General features: G+C 38.9%; 1 protein-coding gene and 1 pseudogene across 3 annotated transcripts in view; one reads left to right on the top strand and one right to left on the bottom strand.

The window, feature by feature from the left end:
- Rps6kb1 (ribosomal protein S6 kinase B1) overlaps positions 1 to 22,281 on the top strand; it is a 44,706-nt gene extending 22,425 nt beyond the window's left edge. The window contains exons 5-16 of one of the 3 annotated variants that reach the window (XM_029568087.1): positions 4,117 to 4,264; positions 4,358 to 4,411; positions 6,963 to 7,020; positions 8,421 to 8,521; positions 11,591 to 11,681; positions 11,858 to 11,948; positions 12,421 to 12,528; positions 13,043 to 13,105; positions 13,273 to 13,350; positions 16,180 to 16,287; positions 18,541 to 18,653; positions 20,189 to 22,281. In XM_029568087.1, the coding sequence (XP_029423947.1) occupies positions 4,117 to 4,264; positions 4,358 to 4,411; positions 6,963 to 7,020; positions 8,421 to 8,521; positions 11,591 to 11,681; positions 11,858 to 11,948; positions 12,421 to 12,528; positions 13,043 to 13,105; positions 13,273 to 13,350; positions 16,180 to 16,287; positions 18,541 to 18,653; positions 20,189 to 20,426 (1,251 nt within the window). In that variant the 3' untranslated portion in view covers positions 20,427 to 22,281. Of the gene's footprint in view, positions 1 to 4,116; positions 4,265 to 4,357; positions 4,412 to 6,962; positions 7,021 to 7,621; positions 7,844 to 8,420; positions 8,522 to 11,590; positions 11,682 to 11,857; positions 11,949 to 12,420; positions 12,529 to 13,042; positions 13,106 to 13,272; positions 13,351 to 16,179; positions 16,288 to 18,540; positions 18,654 to 20,188 lie in introns of those variants that run through there. The other 2 variants (XM_008842659.3, XM_029568088.1) reach the window with 2 other exon arrangements.
- On the bottom strand, positions 14,579 to 17,974 carry LOC103741759 (annotated as a pseudogene).
- Positions 22,282 to 23,463: the final 1,182 nt, after the last annotated feature.

The raw sequence follows: 23,463 nt of genomic DNA, 5'->3' as shown, positions 1-23,463 counted from the left end.
GGGAGACTGAGGCAGAAAGATCACTTGAGCTTATGAATTCAAGACCTGTATGGGCAATAAAGGAGGATCTTTTTTCAAGAAGTAAAGAATCAGTATGAGCTGAGTTCATGCCTATAATTTAACACTCAGGAAGCTAAGGCAAGAGGATTGCTGCTAGTTTGAGGCCAGTCTGGGCTCCAAAGTGAGACCCTATCTCAAAACGTCCCCTAAAAAAAAAATCAGTGTGGAGTTAGTTTCCATTCATTTTGGTTCTAAAAAATTTTTTTTAGTTTATTTTTATTTTGTGTGTATGAGTATTTTGTATTCATGTATGTAAGTACACCTGTGTGTGCAATATTCACAGAGGTCAAAAGACAGTGTTGGATCTTCTGGAACTAGATTTACAAGTAGTTGTTAGCCAATATGTGGGTGCTGGGAATTGAACCCAGATTCTCTGTAAGAGCAGCCCAGTGCTTGTAAACCACTGTGCCATCTCTCCAACCTCTCATTTTGGTTCTTTTTTTTTTAAAAAAAATATTTTATTTATTATTTTAATTTTATGTGTACGAGTGTATTGCCTGCATGTATGTGAGTGCCCCCATGTCCATGCAATGCCATGGAGGTCAGAAGAGGGCTTTGGATTCCCCTAGAACTGGAGTTAAGGATGGTTCGTAGCTGCCATATGGGTGCTGGGAATCAAACCTGGGTCCTCTGCAAGAACAGTCAGTGCTCTTAACCGCTGAGCCATCTCTCCAGTCCTCATTTTGGTTCTTAAATATTGCTTATTTTTTGTTTTCTGGGGAGACAGGGTCTCCCTGTAGCCACAGCTGGCCTGGAACTTGGTGTGTAGACCAGGCTGGCCTCGATCTCATAGACTTTTGCCTGTCTGCTTCCCGAGTGCTGGGATTAAAGGGTTGTGCCATCATGCCCAGAAAGCTCTTCTTAAAAAGTTTGTTTATTTTTATTTTATGTGTGTGTTTTGTCTACACATTATATAAGTGTACCTAGTGTGTGCAGTGTCTGAGGAGGACACCAGAAAAAAGTGTCAGATCTCTTGGAACTGGAGTTAAAGACAACTGTGGGTGCTTTGAACCAAACCCAGGTCTTCTGTGAGAGCAGGTGCTCTTACCTGCTAAGCTGTCTCTCCAGGTCCCCCTTGTTTTTGAGATAAGCTATCACACTTGTAGCTTAGGCTTGCATGGACCTGCTGTGTAGCCCAGATTGGCCTCAAACTAATGTCAGTCCTCCTGCTTCAGCCTCTTGAGTACTGGGATTACAGGTTTGTGCCACCACACGGGGCTTATATGGTATTAGTGATGGAAGCCAGGACTTCAAGCATATTAGACAAAGCATTCTACCAACTACCAACTGAGCTACATCCTCAGTCCAAGATTGTATAGCTTAAAGTTACTTAGTATTTTTCTTTCTGTTCCTGTAATAAAATTATATGTAATATTTCTCTTAAAATTTAATTTTTGCTTTATGTGTATGAATGTTTTGCCTGTATGTATGTAAGTGCATTTTGAGTGTACAATGCCCATGGAGATCAGAAGAATGTGTTGGAGTCCCTGAAACTGGAGTTATAGCTGGTTGTTAGCTGTCATGTTGGTGCTGGGAACTGAACAGCCTGTGCTTAGTTGTTAAGCCACCTTTCCAACCCCTTCCCTCTGCCACTCCCATTTTTTATTTTATTATTTAATTTTAATTTATTTTTGGTCTTTTTGAGACAGGGTCTCCCTGTAGCCCCAACTCACTATGTAGACCAGGCTGGCCTTGAACTCCCAGAGATCCGCCTGCCTCTGTTTCCCAAGTGCTGGGATTAAAGGTGTGTGCTACCACACCTGGCCTTAATTTTTATTTTTTTATTTTTGTTTTTTTGGTCTTTTTGAAACAGGATCTTCTTGTAGTCCAGCTGGCCTGGTACTCCTTATATAGACCAAGCTGGACTCGAACTCACAGATATCCCTTAGCCTCTGCCTCCCAAGTGCTGGGATTAAAGGTGTGTGTCACCATGCCGGGCTATTTTTTTTATTTTTGAGATAGCATCTCACTGTATAGCCCTGGCTGGCCTACTCTCTTCGCTAGGCTGGTCTCTAATTCAACAAGATACACTTGCTTCTGCCTCTTCCTCTGCCTCTGCCTCCACAATTTCGGGATTAAAGGTGTATGCCATCATGTATGCCATATACCTGTTGTGCCTAGTTTTATTTTATACGTCCATATTTGATTACATTTTATTAGAATGTGTGAAAACATTAACATGATTCAGAAATCAAAAAAAATTTTTTTTGGTCTTTTTGAGACAGGGTCTCCCTGTAGCCCCAGCTGGCCTGGAACTCGCTACGTAGACCAGGTTGGCCTCGAACTCACAAAGATCTGCCTGCCTCTGTCTCTCAAGTGTTGGGATTACAAGTGTGTGCCACCACGCCTGGCTTATTTATTTTTAAATATTTTATTTATTAATTTTATTTTATGTGTATGAGTATATTGCCTGCGTGTATGTGAGTCGTGCAATGCCTTGGAGGTCAGAAGAGGGCTTCGGATTCCCCTGGAACTGGAGTTAAGGACAGTTCATAGCCACTATGTGGGTGCTGGGAATTGAACCCGGGTCCTCCGCAAGAGCAGTCAGTGGTCTTAACTGGTGAGCCATCTCTCCAGCCCTCTTAATTGTTTATTTTTACACAGACAAACAGATACATGCAGGTTTCTTTGTTTTTTTGTTTTTTTTTTTTTTTTTGAGACAGTCTTATTATTGTTCTGACTGGCCTTGAGCTCACTCTAGCCCAGCTTAGGCTGACCTCAAACTTCTGGTCCTCCTGCCTAAGCCTTCTAAGTGCTGGGATTATGGGCCTGTGCCACTATGCCTACCTTAGGTATATACTCATTTCTTCTCTTTCACAAAACTTAGTGTGTACTATATGTGCTGTAAATACGCTGAAATTTCTATGTTCTTTTGCACCTGACCTTCATAGAAATGTTACTTATTCTTTTTTATGGCTCCCCCCCTCACTACCACATGTTGTGTAGATTCCATAGGCTTTAGCCAATATCCTGTTTGTGGGCATTTACCATGTTTCTAGTGTTTCCATGTTTGTAGATAGTGTTGCGACTAATAATCTTCTGTTTTTGCTTCCCCATATTACTAGGGATTTAGCATAGGATAATTTCTTAGAATTTAGGCTGAGTATGTCCAAAACAGCACATAATTTCCGTAAAACTTTTTTTTTAGATAGTATCTTATGTAATTCAGGCTGGTCTTAAACTTGATAATATCAATGACTAGCCCTGAACTCTAGCTCCTCCTGCCTTTATCTCCTAAGTGCTAGAATTACTGGAGTATGCAACCAACAATGACAAACCTGGGCCTTTCTTATTTTCTATTTCCTACCTTCATTTTCTTAGTTCCAGCTCACTTTCCTTTGTTTCCTCTTACTAGCCTTCTACCTAGTCTCATTTCTTCCCTAGAACTCCACAGTTTCACTAGCATTGTTTTTCTTAAAGTTGAAGGTTCTTCATTACGCTTATGTCACTATATCTTCTTTGTCTCTGAGATATCAGTGCCTTTGCCTAGCTGCACTACTTCCTGGCCTCTTAATCTCTAACTACTTGTCAGCACCAATTTCCTTTTGGATCTCCAGACACAGCCTGTCCTGAAAGATCACTTTTCCATTGGAATGCCTTTTTTTACCATTCACATTTAACCTTAACAGTTTGTATCATCACTTCCAGGAAGGCTTCTTGCCAGGTTGAGTATAATTCCCCTGCTTAGCCATAGAGCTCTGTGCTTGCCTCTTTTGACTTATTTTTTTCCCCTGATTCCTTATGTTAGGTCTACTGTCTTGGCATAAAGCCTGGAGCATATTAAACACTCAATTGTTAGTGAATATGTGCATAAACTTAATGTTTCTTAGAATCAGATTCTTAGAAGAATATATTTAGGTTTTCATTTACGCGTTTATTATAAAAACCCCAAAGAGCTTAGATATTTATAAGCACTGAGTACTTTCCTTACTCCCTTTTCAGTTCTAGGAGGAACTATTCAGTATTAGCCAGAAAAGCACAAAATAGATTTTTCCAGCTATTTTAGGATGAAAATGCTCACTGCTTTGTTCTTATAGATCATCTCTTTCCCTTTAGGCAATGATAGTAAGAAATGCTAAAGACACAGCTCATACAAAGGCAGAGCGGAGTATTCTGGAGGAAGTAAAGCATCCCTTCATTGTGGACTTAATTTATGCCTTTCAGACCGGTGGAAAACTCTACCTCATCCTTGAGTATCTCAGTGGTCAGTACATAGTTTGTGTAATTATTTACATTTGCTCCAGAAACCTGGTTGAAATATTTTCCAGTGAAAAAATGATTTTTCCATTGTGATCAGGTCTTAAAGTTGATGAATACATTGAAGTAAGGAGATATGAAAGAAACTTTCAAGGTATTTTCTTGTCTGTAAAATTATATCTTATTCTCTTTGTAATCAATTATTTAACAGTAATAAGCTGGGATAGAGCAATATAATTCAAATATGCCATTAAAATATTCCTTTCTAAACTGAAATGGGAAAACAATATTAAGGTAACTGGATATTTTTGGAATTATATCTTTCAACCACATTTCTAAGGGCCTGCCACCTGCCAGCAAGTTAATGCTCCCTAGGTCACCTTTTTCCTTTTTTGGTCTTTTTGAGACAGGGTCTCCCTGCATTCCCAGCTGGCCTAGAACTCCCTATGTAGATCAGGCTGGCCTCAGCTCACAGAGATTCACCTGCCTCTGCCTTTCTAGTGCTGGGATTAAAGGCGTGTGCCACCACACCTCGCTTTCTTTCTTTCATTTTTTTTGAGGCAGGTCTCATTCTATAACCCAAGCTGGCCTGGAACTCACTTTGTAGCTTAGGTGGGCCTTCCATTACTCCTGCCTCAGCCTCTTAAGTGCTGGGATTACAGGTGTGTGCCACCACACATGGTCCCCCATATCCTTTCTAAATCACAGGCACCCATCTCCAGCAAACACACCTGGGATTCCCAAGAAGCAGATGATGTTGTAGCTCATAACATGGACTAGAAGGCTTAAGAAATTAGTTCTTTTTTTAATTAAAGCTCCTTTTTTTGAGTTTTTGTGACAGGGTCTCCATATAGCCTCAACTAACCTGGCCTAGAACTCCCTACATAGACTGGCCTAGCCTCCATCTCACAGAGATCCGGCTGCCTCTGCCTCCCCAGTGCTGGGATTAACAGCATGAGCCACCATGTCCCGCTATTAGGGCTATTTTTTTCTTATGATTTCTAAAAAGAAATTTTTTTTTACTTTATGTTGATGAGTGTATTGTTGGCATGCATATTAAGTGCACCTGTGTTATGTAATGCCCATGGAAGCCGGAAGAGGGCGTCAGATCCCTTGGAACTGGGGCTGTTAGCCACCATGTGGGTGCCAGGAATCGAACCTAGGTCCTCTGCAAGAGCAGCCAGTGCTCTTAACTACTGAGCTATCTCTCCAGCCCCTCTTAGAACTTTTTGATACAATTTCAGATTCACATAAAAAATTTGGTACAGAGCTCCCATATACTGCCTTACCTAGATTCTCCAAATGTCATTTCACTACATCTGTTTTCTTTCTCTGTTTATGCATGTGTACATGTATATATACATAAATATACCCATACATTTATTACTGGTTCAAGAGTGTTATAAGACACTGTTTCCTTTTACTCCTAAAACTTGAGCATTTACTTTCTAAACTTATGGACAATATCTTATGTAACTATATTAAAGTTAAAAAAAAATTAGGGAATTGACATTACTATACTATCTCTTAGTTTTCTTTAATGTGAAACAGTTCTCTGTCTTCTTTGTCATTATGTTGACTTTTTTTTTTTTTTGTCTTTTTGAGACAGGGTCTCCTTGTCTCCCCAGCTGGCCTGGAACTCACTACCAGGCTGGCCTCGAACTCACAAAGATCCGCCTGCCTCTGCCTCCCAAGTGCTCAGACTAAAGGCGTGCGCCACCATGCCCGGCCTTAGGGTACAGCCCAGTTTCTGTAAAATGCCATCAATTTGTGTTTATCTGATATTTCTTTAGGATTGGATTCAGGTTATGCATTTTTGACACGACTGTTCAAGTGGCATTATGTTCCTTCTTAGTGTTTCAGAGCAGGAGGTACATGATACTTGGGTCTTTGCCTACTGCTGGTTATGTTCATTTTGGTCACATGTAAGGTAGTGTCTGCCATGTTTTCCCCCTTTGCAATTAATAAATATCTTTTGAGGAGATACTCTGGGATCCCTTAAGTATCTCATCTCATCAAGCTCTCAGATCTAGTTTTGGCATCCATTGATTCTTAACCATAACTGTTAACTATGGTGTTGTGCCAAGTGATTTTTCTTATTCCATCATGTCGTCTTCATTTATTATTATACTTGGCATTCTGCTGCAATAAAGAGCTTTCCTTTCTCCCCCGTTTATTTTTTCATTTATTTATCTATTCATGTATTTACATTGTTGTGGGTTCCTGAATTTTAAGATTACTTAAGTGAGTATAACCTTTTATTAGTATTTACTTTGATATTTAAATTGTACCATTGTTAGGTTCATTGAATTTATTTAAGGTTTGAAAATAGGGAATAGCTGCATTCACTAAAATTAGGGTGACTTAATTATATGCTAGCTTTTTACATACAGGGAAAGTGTTAGAAAGACTTTAATTAAGATTCTTTTTTTGACATTGGTTCTGACATACATACATATATATATATATATATGTTTACAGATGTGAAATCTATAATTCCAAGCCAATTTTAGTCTTGAAGCTTAGATGTTTCACAGAATAAGAATGCTGTCCAAAGTAGCATCCTGAGACTTTAAAGCCTCAGTTTCTAGGATTTATTTTTTATTTTTAAGGAGCCTATCTTTGCTTATAGGTAGAATGAACGTATAAACTCAATAGAAGTGGGTGGGAAATAAAAATGATTTTATTTCTAATGTCTTTTACAGGAGGAGAACTATTTATGCAGTTAGAAAGAGAGGGAATATTTATGGAAGACACGGCTTGGTAAGTAATTTTTGTGGTTGCATGGATTCAGATAATGATTCATATAATTAAAAGCGAAACTGCATTCTCATTGTGGGCAGCCACATGATTCAGTAAATTGATCTGTAGCCAGTCACTCACTCAGAACTTCAAGGGGAAAGGTAACTTCCGGACTGGGCCGCTATGCTATTGGAGGTCACCTCATTCCTTTGCCCCCAGGCCTTGGGTGGACCGCTCTTCACAGCAGAGTTTCCTTGAATTGGTAAGCTGCCTGCCTTGATTGTGGGTGAGTGTGGTTTTCCAGTGAAATTTGTATGTGGAGCAATGGAAAGTTTTGGAAAGCATCTCCTCTTTGTTTTTTTAGACCTTCCAGTTCCTAAGGTGCAGTGTTAGGGAGATGGTAAGGCTGAACACACATCTGTGGATTACATAGCCAGGGTGGGATCTACCCTCCTATTCGTAAGATGGCATCTGCTTCAAATTAAAAATATATACATAGTCTTTTGTGAAGTGACCATATTGGGTAACAAAAAAATCACTTTTGCCTACATGTTAAATAGAAAACACGTAAATGTTTTTTTCTATCTTAATTACCAAACTGCATTCCATTGTTTAATTTCAGGCCTTTTCTAACACAGAAGCTGCATTTAAGAACATTAGGGATGAAGTGCCCTTTTTTGGAGGAGGCTCTCTGAGCCATGTTGGAGGCTGTGGTCCTGCTGGCTGTGAAACTGCCTCAGTTCTCTAGGACACACCCTCTCCATCCTGGAGTAATCTGCAGGATTGCAACCTTGTTATACAGCCAGTATTGCAGTGCTTTGTGCTTTTCGAATCCAGACAGGGTTGGTTCAGCCCTTTATTCTTTTGAGGTAGATAAATTTGAGTGTCACACAGTTTATAGTTGTGGGCTGGCTGGCAAGAGGGAGGGCAGATACTGTGGGCATTGCTGTCTATAAATGCGTAACTGTACTAGGTAAGGGATAATTGGGCTTCTTGTAGTCAGGTTATAAAGATCAAGACCTGATCTCTGAGAATAACCAAGTTCCTCTTTCTTACGGGATTTTAAAGTTGAGGGAGGGTGGGAGAAATTTACTTTGATCTAAATGACTGGTGGCCTAATTCTTACCCAGACAGCAGAACCTAATCATTAGTAGTTAGCATATACTGGACATCTTTGCAATTTTAGCAGTATGTTCTAATGGAAAAATAAACCTGGTATAGTTTGACTGAAATGAGTGGCACATGTTGTCCCCATGCCTTTGGCAGCATCCTTTGTCATCTCTTTTTCCCAGTACGCTCCTCTACCCCCACTAATTTGGTCTTTGGTGCATGTTTGTTTCTTTCAAGGAATTTTGTTCCATATATAACTGCTTTGAGGTAGATTACTTTTTAAAATTTTATTAAATCACTTTTGTTTCCAGTTTTTACTTGGCTGAAATCTCCATGGCTTTGGGGCATTTACATCAAAAGGGGATCATCTACAGAGACCTGAAGCCGGAGAACATCATGCTTAATCACCAAGGTGCAGATACATCATGAACAATTCTGTAGTAATAATCACCTTAAAATCCTTCCACACAGAACATGGCCATTTATGTTCAAGGCTCCTGTATTTTCTCTATTCTATATTTCCTCCTCCAGAATATATAGCATCTTAATACTTGTTGGTTTTTTAAGTGTTTAACTGTTTATAATTGAGCTTAAACAGAGTTGAAGATACTAGCTACTCTTTATAACTTAAAAATAATATTTATATAAAATGTCATGACCCCAAATTTGGTTCAAACATCAATTTTTACATTTTGTTTTTTTTATTCTACTAGGATAGCCTAGAATCTGCTATGTAGACCAGGGTGGCCTCCATCTCACAGACATCCACCTGCCTCTTGAGTGCTGGGATTAGGGCATGTACCACCATGCTTGGCCCTATTCTGAATTTTAATGATAAAAAAGCATAAATAGTAGAAGCAAAACTTTGGTTTTTGTTTTCTGAAACAAAGTTTTCCTATATAGCCCAGGCTGGTAGCACCACCATTTTCCAGCTAAAAGCAAAAGAATTTTTTTTTTTTTTTTGGAAACTAATGTCTTGCCATGTAGCCCTGACTAGCCTGGAGCTTGCTATGAAGATCAGGCTGATCTGGAACTCAACAGAGATCCACCTTCCCCTTACCTCCTGAGTGTGGGATTAAAGGGATGCACCACTATGCTGAGAAAGCAAAACTTTTTACGATTAATTTTAACTAATTTTGGAGGAAGACTAAAATTGAACCAAAGTATGTGATAGAGCCTCAGAAATAAAATATTTAGTAAGGATAGGTTAATCAGAGTGGCTAATATTCTGTACAGCTATGTGTATAGCAAAATGAGCCTTGACTGCAACTGCATGCTATTATATACAGTTCAATTTCTGCTGCTGTAATCTGGACTGGGTAGTTTACACTCATATTTCAAGGAGCAAAGTAGCAGACGAGGCATCTAAGGCTAGGTAGCAGCTGCCCATCCGTAGCTCTCTATAGAATGATTCATGAAGTAGTTAACCATTTCACATTCTTGGACAGAAAATGGTGGGATCTATATAAATGTTCCAAATGGTGCTTTTTAAAAAGGAGAAATGATAAAATTTACAAAGTCCGTATCATGGGAACCAAGTCTTTATTCCTCTGACTCCCATCCCGAAACTGGATTCTGATTCTGAATTCTTTATTGTTGTTTAGGTATTCCTTTAAAGTTGTTTTTCTGTGCTGGGAATTGAATCCAGTTCTTTGTACATGCTACCACTGAGCTATGGTCCCAACCTTTCTGATTCTCAGTTCTAAGGCAAATAACCAGGAGAATGATGGAATAGTAAAACAACTTCTTTGATCCATAAGTTTGAGTGTACCATTTGTTTCTATGAGAAATGGAAGCTACAGCCAGGTATAGTGGTACATGCCTATAGTTATAGCACTGGAGAGTCTAAAGCAGGAGAATCAGGTTTAAGGGTAGTCTGGTCTATATAAGTGAGTTCGAGGCCAGGTGAGCTACCTACCCAGACCTTGTCTTAAAAAGTTAGAGAAGGGGGCTGCAGAGTTGGCTCAGCAGTTAAGAGCACTGACTTATCTTGCAGAGGACCCAGCTTTGATTCCCAGCACCCACATGGTGCCTGATAACCATCCTAACTCCAGTTCCAGGAGATCCGACGCCCTCTCTGACCTCTGTAGGCATTGCAGGACATGGGTGCACTTACACACATGCAGGCAATACATTCATACACATAAAATAAGAATCGGGCTGGAGAGATGACTCAGCGGTTAAGAATACCGGTTGTTCTTGCAGAAGACCCAGGTTTGAATCCCAGCACCCACATGGCAACTAACAACTGTCTGTAACTCCAGTTCCAGGGGATCTGGTGGCCTCTTCTGTCCTCCGTGGGCATTGCATGACACAGGTGCACTTAACTACATGCAGGCAATACACTAATACACATAAAATAAAAATAATTTTTTAAAAAAGAAAAAGTATTTTTTTAAAAGTAAGGGAGGGAGCATAGATAAAGGCTCTGTTTCTTCTGTATTAAAATACAGTAGAAGCCAGGTATGATGGCACATGCCTGTAATCCCAGCACTTGGGAGGCAGAGGCAGGCGGATCTCTGTGAGTTCAAGGCCAGCCTGGTTTACATAGTGAGTTCCAGGACAGCTGGAGCTACAGGGAGACCCTGCTTCAAAAAAAAAAAAAAAAAAAATACAGTAGATACTCATTTCTCTGAGATGAACCTGTGATGATAATATGGCCCTTGGTGGTGTTGAGCCACTGATTAAATGACAGTTCAGAAATACTAAAGTTACTGAAATTATCTTTGTGTAAGGTAGAATTCTACCTTTTGGAATAGAAATGATTATCCTGTGCCAGTTTCTTTTCTTGCCCTTAACTGGTAGATACTGGGCAGATACTGTGGGCATTGCTTTTGGCAGTAAGCAATTTAATTTCTGCTGATAGCATTTGGCATAGTAAGCTAATTTGTTATAGTGACTTTCTGAGACTATTGTAAGAACTCTAATTTTTTTTTTTTTTGAGACAGGGTCTCCCTGTAGCCCCAGCTAGCCTGGATTCACTTTGGAGACCAGGCTGGCCTCGAACTCACAGAGATCCGCCTGTCTCTGCCTCCTGAGTGTTGGTATTAAAGGTGTGCGCCACCACGCCCAGCTTTATTGTAAGAACTCTTAAGTAGTTCACTGTGGAAAAACAATATAGTTGAAGCATGCCACAATTTTTGTTTAAATGCAGAATGTTTATTATGGGTGTATATTACTTAAACCAGACTTTTGAAGAGACTTTCTCAGGATGGAACAAGGTTCTGTGTATAGGTAAAGCCAGAGCCTTAGACAAACTGTTTCATTTTTTTTCCCCCTGTTTTATCTTTGCCATATTGATTGTTATTGGCACTGCCCTGTCTTTAAATAGTTACTACCTTATCTTAGCACCCAGTTCTTGACATCTTCAAGAAAAGTTTTAGAAAAGAAAAGCTGAATGGAAGAACAGTTGTGTGCTATGTTCAAACACTGCATATACTTAAAATTCTCAGAATAATCATGCTGCAATCTTTCATTGTAGGTCACGTGAAATTAACAGACTTTGGACTATGCAAAGAATCTATTCATGATGGAACAGTCACACACACATTTTGTGGAACAATAGAATACATGTGAGCTGCATGTTAAAAGAAATATAACTGGTCTGGGGGTAATACCTAACTTTCATCTGGCTTAAGTAATAGTATCTTAGTTTTCTGTAGAATCATTGACTTTGTATATCAATAATTCTAATTCAGATGCTACACAAGTGAGTAAATTTTTAGGTTTATTTTTTTCCTCATTGTAGGGCCCCTGAAATCTTGATGAGAAGTGGCCACAATCGCGCTGTGGATTGGTGGAGTTTGGGAGCATTAATGTATGACATGCTGACTGGAGCAGTAGGTGCACGTTAAAAGCTGCATGTATTATGGCCTGTGCTGAATAGTTATTAAGTCATTATAGTAAGAGAACTTCCCTGTGCTCTTTGAAAATGTTCCCAGTGGAGTTATTTTCAAAGCTTAAAGATTTGTTATCAGCAGTTTAACATTATTGGTACCTTATGATTTCATGGGATTCCATACTTTTAAAAAAATATTTTTATTTAAATGACCTATGTCATGGTACTCTAATGAAATACAGAGGGAAAAATTCAAGCATAAAATCAGATGGCATCACTGATCAGTCACACAGCAAATTAATTGAACCAGTACATTGCTACTTCTAATATCATTGCTTAAAAATTATAAGTCTTTAGTAGTTAATCATTTCACAGCATACATTTCTGATCTCATTGCAATTCAGGAAACAGATAATATTGTTACTTAAACTGTGTTTTAATATGCTAATTTGTTTTACTCTTTTCTATCCTAGCCTCCATTCACCGGGGAGAACAGAAAGAAAACAATTGACAAAATCCTCAAATGTAAACTTAATTTGCCTCCCTACCTCACACAAGAAGCTAGAGATCTGCTTAAAAAGGTAGGGTTAATGAGACAGAATTTAGCGCCTGTATATAATATTTTTTATTCTTTGGCTTTTTGATCATATCCATCCTCTACTCTCCTGCTTCAGTTCCCTCCACCCCCAGCCCCGTCCCCTCCCACTGTCAAGTCCTCTTTTTTTTTTTTTTTTTAATAACCCACTCAGTCCAGTTAGTGCTGCCTGTATATATATGGGCGTGGGGCCATCCACTGGAACATGGACAAGATACCAGTGATCATGCCCCAAGAAAATTGACTCTCCCTCTCCGCTAGGGGTAGGGCCTCTTGAGCGCCCCCCCCGACCCCATCCAAGAATTTAGCATCTATTTTGATTAGAGGATCATCCAATAATTTAGCATCTGTTTTGATTAGAGGGTCATCCAGAGTGAACAGAAACTTGTAGTTTTTGAAAGCAAAGTGCAAATTTAAAGATTTTTCTTGTGTTCTATAAAGGGAAAAAAACAAAACACTTTTGACTAAGGATTTCATCTGTGCTTTTGTCCTCCCTAAAGCTGCTGAAGAGAAATGCTGCTTCTCGACTTGGAGCTGGTCCTGGGGATGCTGGAGAAGTCCAAGTAGGGATTCAGATGCTTGATGTTTGGGGGAGATAATTTGAATTTTGCTTCTTTGTAAGGGTTATGTGTGGATTCTAGTGTCTAGCTTATTTTGTGATTGCTAACTTCAGAAGGTAAGGTTTGTTGAGGTCTTCTATTTCCCTTGACTTTTTCTACTTTCTTTCTAGGCTCATCCATTTTTCAGACACATTAACTGGGAAGAACTCCTGGCTCGGAAGGTGGAGCCCCCCTTTAAACCGCTACTGGTATGTATATATGAGAGCCTATAATTTGAGAGACTGGTAACTTTTTTTTCCAGTACTGGAGATTGAACCTAGGGCTTCGCGCTTTCCAGGCAAGGCTCTACCTCTGGACCCTATTAGTGCTCGTAATTTTTTAGAATAGAGAAACCACTGGTAGGACATTATTAATGACATCTGCAATAACCCTTTTCAAGTCAAACACACACTTAGGAACTGGGGGTTAGAATGTCACCATAGTATTGTGAGGGTGGGGGAACACAATTCAGTCCATCAAAATATTTATGGTTAAATAAGTTAGTGTTTAGTTTTTGTATCCACCTGAGGAAAAATACTTTCTTTTTCCATTTCTTGGGATGTAGGTTGAAGGAGGAGGATAACAAGGATGATGATTATTTGGAGCACTGCTTTAAAATGTCAACATACACAATTGTAAGGAAGATAATTAACTCATATACCTACTGCCCAGCTTCAGAAATGACCAAATTATCTTTTTTAAACATAAACAACGTAAGCATATATGCCATCATCACACCTAGTTTGATCATTTCCTCAGTTGTTTCTTTTGCTTGTTCCTTTACTTTCAATAAGAATTCACGGTGTATATGCAGTATAGTTCTTGCTTTTTATCCTCTCATATCTTCTCCTGAGGCTTCATTGAAGAAACTGGCCCATCTGTCCTATAGAATTCCTCACATTTTAATTTTGACCCATGGTGTCTGTCATTGCCTGTGTTCATCTGTTTCCTTTGTTTCTAAAATCTGGCACTCACCCTGCTTGATCTGATACAGATGAAACTCTTGATACTATATGCTTTGGCAAGGAGGCTAATGTGTAGTTTCATTTTTCTTAGTGCTTTTAGTAATCACTGATGAATGTCTATAAGTCACTAGTTCTTAACCAGGGACCAATATCTAGAAATATTTTGGATGGCAGAACTTGCAGGAAGGCCTACTACTAGTACCTACAGCATAGGGGTCAGCACATGGCAGGTCCCTGCCCTAAAGAATGATCAAATCCAGGAGCTGGAGAGATGGCTCAGTGCTTAAGTTGCAGAAGACCTCGGTTCGATTCCTAGCATCCACATGGCAGCTAACAACCATCCGTAACTCCAGTTCCAGTGGATCTGACACCTCTTCTCACCTCCACAGGCATTGCATGACACACATGCAGGCTTTACATTCATACTAACTATAGTGATCCTCTTGTCTCTGCATTCTGAGTGCTGGAATTTCAGGAATGTTCCACCACTCCTTATCTCATCTTAGTAATTTTTGTTTTGTTTTGTTCTGTTTTGATTTTGCTTTTGCTTTGTTTTGTTTTGAGACAGGATTTCATGTAGCACAGGCTGACTTTAAGCTCCCTATGTAGCCCAGGATAACATTGATCTTGCCTCCACTTCCTAAGTGCTAGCATTAGAGACATTTGCCACCATGCTCAGCATAAATCATATATATATATAAAAATTTTGCTCTTTTCAGTTTATTGCATGAAGGAGTTACATTAATCCAAGCTAAAAGTGGACCCCAAATGGTTACATTATACAAGCTGTAAGGTCTTTAAACTTGTGACAAGGTTCAGAAGGGAGATTCTACTCATTGCAAAGAAGTCCTCACTTAAGCTTCAGAGAGCCACAAGTACTTAAAACCCATGAACCTTCAGCTGATCGTCCTTAGCCAGTCCAGTCTCTTATCAGGAACTGACATACGTTCTTGAGCTGGTCACCCTGTAGCTGAATTACGTCTCCATATTTTGGATGCTCAATTACAGTACCATTGCAGGCAAATTTCTTCTTAGTTTCTTTTTATCGTAATCAGTGATCCCTTGGACAGTAGTAAGGGTCTTCCTGCTGTTTCTCTGTTGAATTCTTATATGGATATAATCCTCAGTGCCAGCAGGAAGCAAGTCATCACCCTTACTTGCATCAGCAAAGGGGTTGAAAGAGTGGAGGTTCTGGATAGCGGACATACAATACGATTCCTTTCCCTCAGTGGAAACAGCTTGTGGAAGGCGGCGGCTGTGGGAGAGGTCAAAGCATCGGGAAGTGAGGGGACTCGAGGGGGAGGCAGCTGAGTCCTTGGCAGTGGCTCTGTGACTGGGGCCCATAAATCATATTTTTAATTGCTATTTTAGTGCTGGGGTTTATACTAGGATTTGTACATAACTAGGCAAATGCCTCACCATTGAGCTACTGTATTCCTACTCCCTAACTGTATCATCTTACAAGTGTGATTTGTTTTAACTCTTACTAGTTTTCAGATTTACTGTAAACAATGCAGTGGCCAGCTGACTGAGCAAAGTATCTCTAAACAGAGATTTATTCAGTAGACTAACAACTGAAAATTTATGGAAGAGGAAAATTGATGTTGATAATCATATTTTTAATAGGAATGATAATTATATATAGAAATCTATGTTAATTCATAAATAAAATTTGAAGATGTAGACTTTGGCTCAGGGGTAGAGTATTTTCCTACCCTGGGTTTGAATTCAAGCAACACATAAACACAAATGACTGATGTAAGTTGACTGTTGATACTATCTACCTACATTTTTTTTTGTTGTTTGTACCAGCTAAGATTATTCTGATATTTTATTGCAATCTAGAGCTCATAACACATTTGTTGATATGAGTAATAGAATATTTATAATTTTATTTTTTGAGACAGTGTCTTCCTATAGTCCCAGCTGGCTTGGAACTTGCTATGTAGACCAGGCTGGCCTCCATCTCACAGAGATCAGAGACCTGCCTGCCTCTACCTACTGAGTGCTGGGATTAAAGGGGTGCCACCATGCCTGGCCTGTTCATTTTCTAATTGTTTTGTTCTTACAAAGCAATCTGAAGAGGATGTGAGTCAGTTTGATTCAAAGTTTACACGCCAGACACCTGTTGACAGCCCAGATGACTCAACTCTCAGTGAAAGTGCCAACCAGGTCTTTCTGGTAAGTGAATTTCCGTGTAGCCATGACGATGGAAGTATGAGGATGATCCCTGCAGTGAAAAAATTCAGCTTGCTTACTTTTAAGTTCATGTGGGAAACTAACTTTCCCATTAAGCTGTTTCCTTAATAACCTCCTGGTACCTACAGATTGATCTTCATAATCTTACATTCCATTTTATCAATTAAAGTGAGACTGTATGGTTCTTTGGAGTGATTCATGTTTGGTTGAGTGCCACTGACTCAATAAAATGGTATTTGGCTTAGCGTCACAACTAGCTGGAATAGAACTATTTTATTCTCCAAACAGCAATAATTGGCACCTAACTCTGTAGGGGATTTGTAATGTTAATTGTGAATGTTTGTTATCAAAGTAGATTGATTCATTTGCAATAATGCATTGGTTTTCATTGAAGAAGTATTTATGTCTTGCATTTCCAGCTCTTTAAAAATTAAAAATAGGAGCTAGGGCATAGCTCAGTTGAGTGCATATGCTTAGCATGCATGTGGCCTGGAATTCAATCCGCAGCACAGCCAAATAATAAATAAATAAATAAATAAATAAATAAATCCTATTAAGATTCCATTTACTTGTGGATTTCAGTTTTAGCAACCTCAGGTTTTAACAAATGTTTAAATTTATATAGTAATATCCCAGCACAGAATTAAAGGAAATTAAAAAGTAACATGAAGGGGCTGGGAGAGATGGCTCAGCAGTTAAAGAGCACCGACTGCTGTTGTAGAGGTCCTGCGTTTGATTCCCAGCACCCACATGGCAGCTAACAACTTTCTGTAACTCCATTTCCAGGGGATCTGATGCCCTCTTTTGACTTCTGCAGGTACCACATGACACAGGTGCACTTACATGCATGCAGGCAATACACTCATATACATAAAATAAAAATAATAAAATATATTTCTTAAAAAGTAAGATGCAACTTCGTCTTTAGCCTGTGAGAAAATGTAGAGAAATGGCCTCTGAAATCATGAACTTTATGCAATTCAAATGTGTATCATCCTCTTTGGACTTCACTCAGCCTCTTGAGTCTTACTTGTAAAGCATGATACCCACTCATAGCTAATAACAGGCTGTAGGACTGATTGTTAAAAGAATGAATATTGGCAATAAGAAATGGCAGTTGTTAGCCTAATAGTAAGATACAGGACAGAACTTAAGCTAATGAAATGGCATTTGTGCCTATTACAGTGGACAGTTTTCATCATGTTGGCACTGGGTCATGTGTTAAGCTCTCACAGAGGACCCAAGTTCAGTTCCCAGTGCTTATGTTGTACAACTAGCATCTGCCTATAAATACAGCTTCAGGGCATCCAACACCATTGGTCTCCTTGAGCACCTGCACTCATGTGCACACATACTCATGTGCACATAGCCACACATACACATAATTAAAAGTAAAATATTTTTTAAAATGGGGTTGAATGGCTCAGTGGTTAAGAGTACTTAACCACTGCTCTTGTGGAGGACCCATGTTCAATTTCCATTACCTGCATGGTTCGTGGAACTCCAGTTCTATGGCTTCCGATGTCCTCTTTTGCCTTCCACAGATACTGCATGCATGTGGTGTACATATATACATGTGGGCAAAAAGTCATACACATTAAACATAAGTCTTACCTGGAAATTGTTGCTCACACATTTAATCCCAGCCCTTAGGAGGCAGAGGCAGGCAGATTTCTGTGAGATCCAGGCCGGCTCGGTTTACATAGCAAGTTCCAGGCCAGCTGGGACTATAGGGAGACTCTGTCTCAAGAAACTTTAAAAATAAAAAAATATGTGTGTGTGCGCATGTCCGTGTGTTGAAAAAAAAAAAAATTCTGTACAATTACTGATGTAAAATGTAAAACAGGAAAGGTCACATATGCTAAGTCAGAATTCCATTTCTATTCTGGCTTAATTATGAGAAACTGTTTTGGAAGTATTCATCTTAATTGATTTTGTAAATATATGTGTTTGTATGGCTAGAAACAATCATAATTTCTTTGTGGTTCTCTTTATAGTTAACATATATTTTAACTGGAAAGCTACATTCTTCCTGTTCTTGTTTTTTTCCTACTGCTAAGATTTTGTTAGCTGGCCTAGGAGGCTTAGGTATAAAGAGAAATTAGGAGATAAATGAATATGTACAGTGGTGATTTTAGGTGTACATCAGTGTGTTGGTGTGTCAGACTAACCAACCCATTTTCTTGATGTGTATGTCAAAATGTCATTCTGTAGTACACTGTTACTGTCTTTCAGGGTTTTACATATGTGGCTCCATCTGTACTTGAAAGCGTGAAAGAAAAGTTTTCCTTTGAACCAAAAATCCGGTCACCTCGAAGATTTATTGGTAGCCCACGAACACCAGTCAGGTATTTCAGACTCTGTTACTCTGTGTGTGTGTGTGTGTGTGTGTGTGTGTGTGTGTTTGTGTGTGTGCACACACAGGCACGCACACCTCTCTACCCGCCCAGGCCAGAGGACAACCTCAGGTATTATTCTTCAGGTACTTTCCACCATTTTTTTTTTTTTAAATCGGGGTCTCTCACTGGCCTGGAACTTGCCCAATAGGTTGGGCTGGCTGGCCAGGGATTTCCAGGAAACCTGCTTGTCTCTCCCCAACCTCCCCACCCCGTGACCCCCAGTGTCAGAATTTTGCACATGTACCAGGACACACTTGGCTTTTTCTTTTTAATATTTTGTGTGTATGAGTGTATTGCCTGTATGTGTGTAAGTGCACCCATGTCATGGAATGCCCTTGGCGGAGGTCAGAAAGAGGGCGTTGGATCTCCTGGAACTAGAGTTACAGATGGTTGTCAGCCACCATGTGGGTGCTGGGAATCAAACCTGGATCCCCTGCAAGAGCAGCCAGTGCTCTTAACCACTGAGCGATTTCTCCAGCCCCGCTTTTTTTCTTTTTAACATAGTTCTGAGTATTGAACCCAGGTCCTTGTAAAGGTAAACACTTTATTGACTGAGCTGTCTCCCAGTCTTGTTATTTTTCAAGTTAGAAGAATATAGCCTAAGAAATTCATGCCAAGTTATATAAAGAGCTGTCATATTTTGCTTAATGTAAGCATATAAATGTCTTCTTATATTCAAAGGACTAGTCTAGTCCTCTCATAGGTCATATAGTTTGCAAATGGCAAATGTCCTCTTTAGGCATTCATTCAACATTTATTGTATGTATTACATGTCACATGGATAATAATATAATGCAAAAATTGTTCCTTCCTGATGAATTCAGCAGGAGTCAAAATAAACCAAGATAGAAATACACACAAAAGGGCCAGGTATGGTGGCGCACATGTTTAGTCTCAGCATTCAGGAGGCAGAAGCAGGCAGATCTCTGTGAGACTGAGGCTGGTCTGGTGAGTTTCAGGCCAGCTGGGACTATAGGGAGACCCTGGCTTAAAAACCAAAACAAAAAGACACACAAAAATGTGTAACTACAAGTTATGCCAAGTGCTATATTTTTAACTGTGGCACACCCACCCACATGGGCTATCACACCAGCACAAGCAATAGCACTTTCACCATGTATATACATGTATCTACCACGTACATACACACACACAATTTGCTTTAAAGTATAGTAGTACAAAGCAGAGATAAACAAGGATGCTTCCACTAAAATAGAGACTGTCCTCCCTGGTGAAGTAACTTCTAGGAATAAAGGGAAAGTTAGCTATGAGAAAAAGGAGATAGAAAAATGCTACAGGCAGAACAGCAAGAACAAAAGCCTCAGGGAAGAAAATAGCAGGAGTTCCTGGAATGTTGGTCAGTGAGGAAAATGGCAGAGGTTTGGGAAAGTGATTTATTTTAAATGCCCTTCCCTTTATAAACATAAGTATTTGTTAAGATGACCCTTGAGACAAATGAATGATAGCTCTTCCTTGCCTTAAAGCCCAGTCAAATTCTCTCCTGGGGATTTCTGGGGAAGAGGTGCTTCAGCCAGCACGGCAAATCCTCAGACACCTGTGGAGTACCCAATGGAAACAAGCGGAATAGAGCAGATGGATGTGACTATGAGTGGGGAAGCGTCAGCACCACTTCCAATCCGACAGCCGAACTCCGGGCCATACAAAAAACAAGCTTTTCCTATGATCTCCAAACGGCCAGAGCACCTGCGTATGAATCTATGACAAAACAATGCTTTTAATGAGTTTGAGGCAAAAAAGTGGGAAATGTGTGAGCATCCTGCAAGACAAAAAAAGAATCAAAATGACAGTCTCAAAGAGTTGTTGTCATTACCTAGTACACTTTGGATGGAAAAAAATAAACATGGATTTTAAAAATCAATCAATGGTGCAAAAACAAAACAAAACTTAAGCAAAATAGTATTGTGGAACCCATAGACACATGGATTAACTGATTCCTGGTGACATCTTCTCAACCTTATCGAGGATTTTCATGTTGATGGCTCCAAACTGACAGTATTAAGGGTAGGATGTTGCTTCTGAATCACTGTTGAATTCTGATTGTGTCAAAGAAGGGGTTATCCTTTCATTAGGCAAAGTATGAAATTGCCTATAATACTTGCAACTAAGGACAAATAAGCATGCAAGCTTTGTCAAACTTTTTCCAGCAACATGGAATCAAAGACAAAAGAAACTTATCGATTGATGTTTTACGTGCAAACCTGAATCTTTTTTTTATATAAATATATATTTTTCAAATAGATTTTTGATTCAGCTCATTATGGAAAACATCCCAAACTTTAAAATGAGAAATTATTGGTTGGTGTGGAGAAAGCCAGCTTCTGTTTCTTCTCTTGATGAAATAAAATGCAAATGAATCATTGTTAACCACAGCTGTGGCTCCTTTGAGGGCTTGGGGTGGACCTGGGTTGTCCTCTTTTTGTTTGGTTTTTGTTTTAATAACCCAGCTGCAATACCTGTCTGTAATACTAGGAGAAAAAAAAAAAAAGAATCCAGTTAATCATTTCTACTTGCAGTACTGCTCTGTGCTGAGCTTAACTGGAAGGGAATGGGCCCAAGTTGTATCTTCTACATTTCATCCTTATCCTGGGCCTGTGCTGCACCGGAAAAAAAAAAAAAAAATCACACCTGATCTTATACCAGTATTTGGTTCAAGATCCAAATGTGTTCAAGCCCATGTCTGAAGAAGGACGGAAGAGAGTCAGGGTTAAGTATGCTGAGGGCAGCAAAGTTGGGGAGAGAGATATCCAGGGGAAGAGTGTGGTACCATGGCCACTCTCTGTCTAATCTCTACATCATATTGGTAAGGTTTTAAGTTTTACTTTTTACTGTTTTTGCTGTCTGCTTTCCTTAATATCCCCCCCCCCCAACAGTTTTTAAAAAAAGGAAAAAAAAAAAAGGGTTTGTTTGGGTTTTTTCCTCCTAATATTGAGGCTACATTTTTTTAATTGTAAAAAATATTTAATGGCCTTTTGATGAATGTCTTCCATAGTGAATAACAAAACTTAGTGGCTTAATTTAGGAAACATGTTAACAAGATACCGATTTTGAAATTGTAACAAAATCTACATAAGTGATTTACAGGTACAGAGAATAAAAATAAAGGTAACTTTACCTTTCTTAAATACTTCCTGCCTTAATGAGAGCATTTCCATGACTAGCTGGTGAAAGGGTTTAATATCTACAGAGCTTTATGAAATGCATTTCAGTGCATACTGGTAGAAGTAGATGACCGTGCAGTTGAGTCTTGTCACTTCATTTTTGTTGGTCTTTCATACTGTCTTCAGCCTGTGCAGTTCATTTGTAATAGTTTACAGCCCTAGGATTTCTCTAAGTAGATGCTGCTTGCTGTGTTCTTCAAACTTTTTTGAGCCATAGGATCCAAGCCATAAAATTCTTTATGCATGTCAAAATCAATCAGAAAAGAGTAAGACTTTGCCTATAAATTTCAAATGAAGTAACATGGGATGAAATTATAAAAGCAAAAATAGAACCATGACAGATGATTGGAAGTATACCTTTTCAGTTGTGGCAATAAATGAAAGACTTGATAAAAGTTCAACGTTGGACAGAAAACCTTTCTTTTTAAACCAACTCCCTCTAGATCTCTTACTGCAGCAGCCTTTTGAGAATCTTACTGTTGTAGCTGGAAATTAAAAGCTACAATAATGATTAAGGGCAGAAATTGTACTTCAAGTACAGATCTTTGTTCTCTGACAGTTTGTGATATCTGAGAAAAAAAGTAGAACCAAAAAAGCTATGATATGTATAGGAATTCCTTCAGACTATAAATGGCTTCTGCTACTCTGATACTTGTTTCTACTAACTGTAGTGTTGACAGCCTGACCAAATTCCAGTGAAACTTTTACACCAAACTATTCCTTCTCAGTTTGCTAGTAACAATGTGCACTGTGATTTGGCTGGTTATAACTACCCCATAGTTAACTGTTTTCATAATGAGGGCTGTCAGCAATAGTGGCAAACACTGCAACGTTTTGGAATAGGAAGCATTAATTGTACACCTACCATCTACACAAATACATAGCTTTTCTATCTCACATTTAAGTGAAACTAATTTCTCATGCTGTGGCAAGTTCGAGAACTTGTTTCATAAATAGATATCCCTTCTATGACTGTGAAAACATGTCAAGTGCCACATTAGTGTCACAGACAGAAAGCACACCTATGCAATATGGCGTACCTTGTATTTATTTGTAAAAAGTTGAAGCATAATTTAAAGTATGTGTCAATGTTATTAGTTTGAGTTTCTAGGAGGGTTCTTTATGCTTATGCCAGGTAAGTGTATAAAAAGAGATTAAGTACTTTTTTTTTCATTACTTATTTTCTTTAAAATTAGCTATTACAGGATACTTTATTTTCTACATGCTGTTTTTAAATTAAAATGTACTCACTGAAGTTTACTGATTGTTTTTATAAGGTTTGTAGTGTTACAGAATAATTTGGAATTTATAAACCAGCTGTGATTAACAATGTATTAATTATTGAACTTGAACCAGACTCTTAGGAACATTGTTTTTCCTCCCCCTTTTATGATCTTGATTTCAAGAACTTTTCTATACTATTTTTGAGATAGAAGATAGTCTGAGGTGGGGGGGTGGAAAGATGCATGTGTGAGACTCCATAAATTCAGCGTTCTTTACTATAGGTAATAAATGATTATAAATGACATTATTTTACATAGTAATACCTTGAGCCTTGGATTTTATACTTAACATAGGAC

This window comes from Nannospalax galili, unplaced genomic scaffold (assembly GCF_000622305.1).
Source record: "Nannospalax galili isolate Female #2095 unplaced genomic scaffold, S.galili_v1.0 scaffold879, whole genome shotgun sequence".
Lineage (NCBI taxonomy): Eukaryota > Metazoa > Chordata > Mammalia > Rodentia > Spalacidae > Nannospalax > Nannospalax galili.
This window is presented reverse-complemented; position numbering and strand designations above follow the sequence as displayed.